Below are 8,919 nucleotides of genomic sequence, written 5' to 3'. Positions count from 1 at the left end.
CATTTTAAATCGAAAGTTTTATCTTCGTGTAAAAAATTATTTCATAAGTATAATAATTATCGTCAGTTAACTAATTAACGTTATTTTGGTGTAATGAAGAGTTCGAGAGGAGATCGGATCAAGTAAGCTCACATACAAATAGAGAACCTAGCGACCTGGCACACTCAGGTGAGGGAGAAAATATCGTGATACAGTGGTGTCCGAATATGCATCAGGACCTCCAAACTCCCTCACAAGTTTGAAGTTGCCTTGGGTATTAAGAAAGCTTGTACTTAATCAATTGCCTGTTTGTTTGGATTAAGTACAACAATATTTCTTACACCGATTTATGTTATGTTTATATATGCAAATACCATGTTTACTCTTGAATTATAATGTTTGAAAGATTATTATGGGAATGATATGTATGTGCTAATTGTTAAATTCAAGGTTTAAAAACATGTGATATAAATAAGAAATATTTTCCTTGAGAAAAGTAATTAAAATGATATTTAGGATCTTCTCGCTTGAGCGAGAAGTGTCTAGAAAAAACGAGTGTTTCAGCTCGGGGCGAGACAACTCTCGCTTGAGCTAAAATAGGCACCAAGAGAACTGATTTTTCTCTCGCTTCTCGCTTAAGCCACAAATGCCTCAAAAATGGATGTGCCATCGCTTGAGTGAGACAGCTCTCGCTTGAGCGAGAGGGCTCCATACAGACATGACTTCTTTTTAAGTCGTCTAAACGATAACTCTCATATATATGAGAGCCTAATGGCATGTTTGCCATCAAGAAGTTGTAAAGGTAAATAACTATATGAAATTCTTGAAAGTAATAAAAGCAAGGAATTTCTTTGTTAAAGGCGAGGCCTGAGGGTGTGATATTATGCCCACGTTACAAGATCGTTTGACCGTAAGAGGCTTGGCTAGAGGAGTCGTCCAGGATGATTCAGCGACGGTTCGCAATGGTGTTGAGAAGTATTATGTTGTGCCCATGCAGCGAGATAGTCTAACCGTAAGAGGCTTGGTTTGAGAGCCGTCTAGGATAATTTAGCGATGGTTCGTAGTGGTGCCGAGATTATTCTCTTTTTGTTTATATGTTAAGATCGGGACCCACTAGAAGCATTCCCGATGGGAGATGTCTTAGAATGGGAAGATTGCTAGAAAAGATGGATAAAAAGACATAATTTGCTAATTTTGGTTAGGGTGCATATCCATGGTAAAAAATGAAGTTGTGGAGAGAAAATGCACGGGAGACGAATGAGCCCCGAGATGTTGAGAGGGACGGCATTGATGACGGTGATTTTTCAGTAAAGTCTTGAGGGAGAGTCTAGGTGAGACGAGTCCCATGTATTCTTGGATGAGGTATTCTGTTGGATTGGACAGTGCTCACAACGCAAACTAGACGATCTCTGACAACCCCTCTTTGCAATCAGGATCGATGAGAGGGATGCCTAGAAAGTGTTTGATACGACACCATCCTGAAATGGACAGTTCTGTTGGAATAGATTGATCATATATCCTTGCGAGGAATAATTTTGGTGCGTTCGAATCGGCTTGTTATGGGAACTATACTGTTAGATATTTGTGGAACGGAAAGCGCACCGTATCGTCCAAGTAATAAAATCCGGTAAAGTACCGGGATATCGTCCTCAGGGAGCAGAATGGATTTACACTAATTCCTACAAGAATTAGTTAAGCAATATTTACAATGATATTTTTATAAGATTTGCTTTTAGTTATGAAATTTGTAAATTGAACGAAAGATAAATAAATTAAATTGGGATCGAAATGCATCGTTCTTTCCTAATGACATCCATGGATTCAATTCCAAGTGAATTATGAAGTTACTGATTCAGATGCACATGTCATTCAAGTCATTCACATCAATCCCTTGAGTGTAAAATCCTTAGATAATTGCTCAAATGTCAATTCCTTGAACATTTCACCAATTAACTAGCATTATGTTTCATGTAAAAGCAATTCATGCATCATTCTCCATTCCTAGAGTAATGATGTATGAAGGAAGATGATCCAAGTCTGGTATCAAGTTTAATTTCCCAATTAAACTTGAACCTAAGAACAAGAACTTAGTAGCAAATTAAATTCATGCATTAATATCGGGATGAACTTCCCAAAATCAAATAACTATTACAATTGAATCGAATCCCGGAGTACAAAGGTTAGAAGATTACATTTCGAATCCCTCATCAAGAAATAATCACTCCTTCTCGCTACTACAATGCTTGAATCATGAAACTATACAAGGTATCATGTGAAATAGAATCGTTTCCACGAGTTCTATTATAATCTCCTTATTTTTTCGGGCCAAGAATTGCTTCAGAAGTGTTTCGAAGATCCATTGTTCTTCCAAATCTGCCTATATCAGGCACTAACTGCTACTCTCTCGCTCAAGCTAGAGATTCTTGCTTAAGCTAGAGAAGATACCTTTACATGCCTGAACACCTCGCCCAGGCGAGAGACATTGCCTTTCCACACTTGAACACCTCGCTTAGGAGAGGCGCCCTTGCTTGGGCGAGGCTCCCTCACTTGGGTGAGGGAGAAATAGTAAGTATCAACTTGTTGGTCTTGAAATAGCGCCTTAGCGAGGCTCCCTCGCTTGGGCGAGGGGTGCCATTGTTTTCTGATGAATTTCTTCTGAATTATGGCTTGAGCGACCATTACCTCGCTTAGGCAAGGCTTGTGCTGTTCATAAACTTATTCTTCTCTTTTTTTCCTCTTTTATTCATCATTTCTTACCCTGAAAAGAATAACACATAATTAAATTCCTAAGGAATACAAGATTACAAGATTATCGGAAATTGTACGCAATTATATCATAAATCTAAACAAAGCGCCCTAAAATCATATACATTTCATTAACATTTTGACACTTAACAAATTTCCCCCAACCTAGAATCTTGCTTGTCCTCAAGCAAAGTAACACAATATAAATCAATTCAATACATTTGGTTTTCAAAACAATTACTCATCAAATCATGACATCGGCTAGATTCACTTACTTGTTCACAGAGACCTATTTCATGATCAAACATAGTGTACCAAGTTCCAACTGATAACAGAATGCACATATAGTTCAAGTTCAAACAGAATAGCAAGAATAACTACTCAGTTCTATCAAAGGACTCTCTCAATCTCACAGGTTATGTGTTTCTCTCATCTCTTTTCTGGACCTAGAATAATTTGACTTTTCCTTTCAGTTCAATCAAGCCATATACACAAGTTCAATCATGGATCTTAAGGACTTCATTAGGGTTGTAATGAGGCTTGGCTACAAAAAATATTAGTTTTTCTAGGATTCAAAAATGGAGGTAGACCACTAGTGCATACTTATCTTTACTTCTTGTGTTCCTTTTCCCATTTTGTTGTACTATGCTCTTTTCCATCAACCATCTAATTTTCCTTCTTCAATCGACTCTTTTCTTTTGAGTCACTATTTTCTTGCATGATTTATTTTTGACTTGTTTCTTTTTTTCCTTTGCTTCATGCTTTACCATTTAAACGCATGGTTGAAGAAGGAGTCTTTTTGATTTCACTACCTTCATATTCACAAACTTAATTCCCATTGCCCTCCAAGACTCATATTCATATGCACTAATGATCTCTCTCCAAAGGTATGGGGATTGATACATTTCAATGTGGCTTAGGTGCATAGTTTACAAAAAAAAAATTATTTTAGCTCAAAGGGGCTAGCAAAAATGGTTCATGATTTATCCGGGTAGGATTTTTGGTTGTAGTTCAACTATCCTAAACTAAGCCTTAGTCATTTCCATGCTATTCCATGCTTAATGGCAATAAAAATCAGGCAAAGTTCATTGGTGAGATCCAACAAAGATACTCATCTGTGTTTGGGGTGCACTCACCCGACTATAAGCTTTTGGCCTTTGACTAACTGCTCATTATTCAACCTATTCGATCAATGTCTGAATCAACATCCACATCCCGAAAATACTCAAACCCAGAACCCCAATCAATCTCAATCACAGAGTCTTATGTCACATTTTAATTCATATATCTCTACCACAACTACCAAATTCAACACAGCAAACACATTTAAACTAGACACATTATCATGGGTTACATTTGTTACTTAACTTGAACATCAAACAACAAAACACAAAGTACATACTGAAATTACACCTACCACCTAAACATGCATCCTACACTTACATCCTACACATCGATCCTAAACATACATCCTAAACATTGATCCTAAATATACAAGCTAAACATACATCCTAAACCTACATCCTAAACCTACATCCTAAACATACAGCCTAAACATGCATCCTAAACCTACATCCTAAACCTACATCCTAAACATACATCATAAATTCCACAACATAAGTAACAAAACAAGTACAGAGAAACCAGTTTTAGCCCAAAGGCTCATCAGAGTATGAACTCCATATCATCATCTTCATGATTATCACTCTCTACATCTGTACCATCTCTAGTAGTGCCATATCCAGTGGTTCCGGAAGGTCCTGCCCCCTCCGGAAAGATAGGCCTGACCACAGGTCAAGGGAACTTTTGGGTGAAAGTGTCTGAGGAACACTAGAATTGGTTCCCTAGACTCAAATGCTGGAAAGCAGTATACATCCCTTGCTGTTGATACACCTGCCCTTGTCTCAGGATGTCATTTTGGAGCTCTATATGCTCCATATGCAATGTGAGCTGGTGAAGCTGCTCCTGAGTGGTTCCCTGATAAGGTGCCGAAGGAGGCATCTCTGGCTGCTGAGGTGGGAATGACGGTTGTGGATAGTGAGAACTATCACCCTGCTGTACCCCAGCCTCCTCTTTGCAGTCCTGACGGATGTACTGCATGGTGATCGGGGGTTTTATCTTCTCAGTTCTATTAACCTGAACCCCTTGCTGAGCATAGAGTTCGGTTATCAATAATGGGAACCCCAAAGATCCCTTCTTGCCTTCTTTGATGTCTGCTTTGTATATTTCCGTGACGATTATCTTAGCCACATCAATCGCCATACCCTTCATGATTGCATAAATGATGCAACAATCAGAAAGGGGAAATGACGATACATGACTGTTTGGAATCACGTTGTGCAGCAAGAATATCATCCAGACTTGGGCCAGGGCGGTCATATGCTTCCGGTAAATCCGGAGGGGTTGTCCATCCGGATTGGTGCTAAATGACCTTCCAGGTACACACAGTTGCGAATCAGTCTCCTCAACAGTGAATGTACCATCAACTTCAGTAGTATAAAACTGACACAATCCCCCTCCCGTGCTCAAAAGGGTTGTCCAACAAATCGTTGACAGTGTCTTTGTCAAACAAGATAGCCTTCCCCCACACCCAAGATTTGAATGCAAGTTATTCTCCCTCCAATGGGTAAGCATTGACATAGAATTCACGAACGACATCGGAGTCGAACTTGCCATTTGGGGTTGCCACTCCCCATCATTTCAGCACAGTCAAAGGTATTGTGAAAATGGGATATTCATTTGTTTCCAATTATACCCTTCTCTCAGGAACGAAAACCCATTTGAGGAGTAGGATATATCGTTCATGTTTCCCCTTTTTCTTGAATACAGTCTGGTCATACTCAGAGGCTTGTGAAGTTGAAGTTCCTCTTAACTTCTTGGGAGGGAGGTTATTGTTAGCCATAAATTTTTCCCCTGTAAAAACATATTGAACGATTTAATCACGCATGAATATCACAATTATGAGCTAAACTGGGGTTTCCCATTCAGAAACCCTAGATTCTTTTGATGATGATACTCATGGTTCCATAATACAATACAATGCGCAATAATAGCGATATAGCGTCGAGAGCAACTAATCCATCCTAAATGTGCCTAAAATGATGGAATCTTAACACAATGCACAAATGAGAATATGATGAAATAAAAAATGCACTTACATTCCGCTCATGAGGCTTGCTAGTGTGTGTGCAATAGATGATGAAGGGATCCAACTCTTAAAGAGGACACGAGCTTTTGGAGTTTTTGTTTGGTTTCTTTGCAATGGGGTGTTACAACCCCTTTTTAAAACAAAACTCGTGCCCTCTCTCCCGGGTGAGGAACTCTTGCTTGAGCGAGATTTCAGAACTAATGAGTTTACACCCCCTCGTCCGGGTGAGAATCTCTCGCTTGGGTGCGGCTCCAGAACTGAAAGGCATGTCAACCTCGCTAGGGCAAGGCTCCTTCGCTTGGACGAGGGAGAAACAAAGAGTAACCCAAATTAATTATGCTTGAGCAGGCTGTCTCGCTTGAGCGAGGGGTTTGGGACTAGAAGGCCACCCTCCTCGCCTGGGCGATAATTCGCCCAAAAATTCTCTTGTTCTTGTTTGTTTGTTTGTCTTTTTTTTTGTTTTTTTGTATACTAATGCAAGCAGAAAATAAAGTTGGATTGCCTTCCAGTTAGCGCTTGTTTAACGTCATTAGCTTGATGCCTGTTCTATTAAGCTTCTGATAAGTTGATGATTATGGTAAGCCGCTCGACGTCACCACCCAAGTAAGGTTTCAACCTCTGGCCATTGACTACCCAACTCCTCCGAGATGTCGGGTCTTACAATTCGATCGCACCATACGATTTAAATTCCTTAATTAGGAAGGGTCCTGACCATTTAGACCTTAGTTTACCCGGAAACAGCTTCATTCGAAAGTTGAACAGCAACACACTTTGACCTGCCCATAAGTATTTTTGACGGATCTTCTGGTCATGATACAACTTGACCATCTCTTTGTATAACTTGGAGGATTCATAGGCAGAAAGCCTGATATCCTCCAACTGTTGTAATTGAAGTTTCCTTTCGTCACCTGCTGCTTTGGGGTCTAGATTGAAAAACTTGAGGGTCCAAAATGCTTTGTGCTCAAGCTCTACAAGCAAATGACATGTTTTCCCATATACTCGCTGAAATGGGGATAATCCTGTGGGTGCTTTGAATGATGTTCTGTAGGCCCATAATGCATCATGCAGTCGAAGGGACCAGTCCTTCCTTGTAGTTGACACTACTTTTTCCAGAATTCTCTTGATCTCTCGATTGGACACCTCCGCTTGTCCATTTTTTTGCCGATGATAAGGTGATGATACCTTATGTCGGACACCGTAATGTTGTAGGACCTTCTCCAATTGTGCATTGCAGAAATGTGATCCTCCATCACTAATAAGTACCCGAGGTGTGCCCAACCAACTGAATATATTCCTTTTGAAAAACTTGATCACAGTCTTAACATCATCATTTTGTGCAGCTACAGCCTCTACCCATTTGGACACAAAATCCACTGCCACTAGTATGTATACTTGTGAGCATGATGGTGGAAATGGTCCCATAAAGTCAATTCCCCAGCAATCAAACACTTCAATTTCCTGAATGTTATTCAATAGCATGTCGTTCCTTTTGGAGATCCCGCCTGATCTCTGGCACTTATCATATTGCTATGCATATTGATGTCCATCATTGAACACAGAAGGCCAGTATAAGCCAGATTGGAGGACTTTAGCAGTCGTCCTCTCTCCCTGAAAGTGCCCTCCATATGGAGAATTGTGACAGTGCCATAGGATACTCTTAGCTTCTTCGGTGGATACACACCTTCTCAAAAGTCCATTCGACCCAGTCTTAAATAGATGAGGGTCATCCCACACATAGTGACGAGAATCTCGCAAGAATCTTCTCTTTTGATGCCATGACAACTCTTCAGGAATGACACCTGCAACTTTGAAATTAGCTATGTTAGCAAACCATGGTCTTTCCTGAACCAAGAGAAGCTTCTCATTAGGAAACTCCTCCACCACCTCTGACTCTCTTACTGTGACCTCTTGATTGACAAGTCTTGATAGGTGATCTGCTACACAATTCTCGCTCCCTTTTTTATCCTTGATCACCAAGTCGAATTTCTACAACAACAAAACCCGACGCAACAATCTCGGCTTGGAGTCCAATTTAGTTAGCAAGTATTTTATAGCAGCATGATTAGTAAATATTATCACTTTCGAGCCAATCAAATAAGATCTAAATTTCTCCAAGGCATACACCATAGCTAATAGTTCTTTTTCTGTGGTGGCATAATTAACTTTTGTCTCATTGAGTACCTTACTAGCATAGTGTATGACATGGAAAACTTTAGACTTTCCCTGTCCTAGTACCGCACCAACAACATAATCACTAGCATCACACATAAGTTCAAAATCAAGATGCTAGTCGGGCGTTGCTATAACAGGAGCAGAAATCAGTTTTTGTTTTAAGGTTTCAAAAGATTTGGCACACTCAACATTAAATTTAAAAATGGTATCTTTGTTTAAAAGATTGCTGAGTGGCTTTGCTATTTTAGAAAAGTCTTTAATAAACCTTCTATAGAAACCTGCATGCCCAAGGAAACTTCGAATTCCCTTTACATTAAGTGGTGGTGGAAGGTCCTTGATGACCCCAATCTTTGTTTTGTCAACTTTGATGCCCCTGGAAGAGATCTTGTGTCCCAAAACCACTCCCTCAGTCACCATGAAGTGACACTTTTCCCAGTTTAGTACCAAGTTTGTCTCAACACATCGTTGTAGAATGATGTCCAGATTTGCCAAGCAGCTCTCAAATGACAACCCGAAGACCGAGAAGTCATCCATAAAAACCTCAATACACTGCTCCACAAGATCAGAAAAAATAGCTACCACACACCTCTGAAATGTTGTCGGTGCATTGCATAGTCCAAATGGCATCTTCCTGTATGCGAAAACACCAAAAGGACAAGTGAAAGCTGTTTTTTCCTGGTCTTGGGGATCCACAGTGATCTGATTATAACTAGAATATCCATCCAGGAAATAGTAGAATTCTTTTCCAGCCAATCTTTCTAGCATTTGGTCCATGAATGGTAGAGGAAAGTTATCTTTGCGAGTAGCCTGATTCAGTTTCCGTAATCAATTCACATTTGCCAACCAGTGACTATTCTGGTTGGGATGAGTTCATC

General features: G+C 39.9%; 1 protein-coding gene across 1 annotated transcript; it reads right to left on the bottom strand.

Moving 5' to 3' along the window:
* Nucleotides 1-5,473: 5,473 nt before the first annotated feature.
* Nucleotides 5,474-7,351, bottom strand: LOC109341271 (uncharacterized protein K02A2.6-like). Its single transcript, XM_019579136.1, has 2 exons — nucleotides 6,604-7,351; nucleotides 5,474-5,637 (listed from the first exon to the last, which is right to left on the bottom strand). The coding sequence occupies exons 1-2, from the start codon at nucleotides 7,349-7,351 to the stop codon at nucleotides 5,474-5,476; spliced, it is 912 nt and encodes a 303-aa protein (XP_019434681.1).
* Between the last annotated feature and the right edge of the window lie 1,568 nt (nucleotides 7,352-8,919).

Source organism: Lupinus angustifolius, unplaced genomic scaffold, assembly GCF_001865875.1.
Source record: "Lupinus angustifolius cultivar Tanjil unplaced genomic scaffold, LupAngTanjil_v1.0 Scaffold_420, whole genome shotgun sequence".
Taxonomy (NCBI): Eukaryota; Viridiplantae; Streptophyta; class Magnoliopsida; order Fabales; family Fabaceae; genus Lupinus; species Lupinus angustifolius.
The sequence above is the reverse complement of the archived record's forward strand: the minus strand, read 5'-3'. Positions and strand labels throughout refer to the sequence as shown.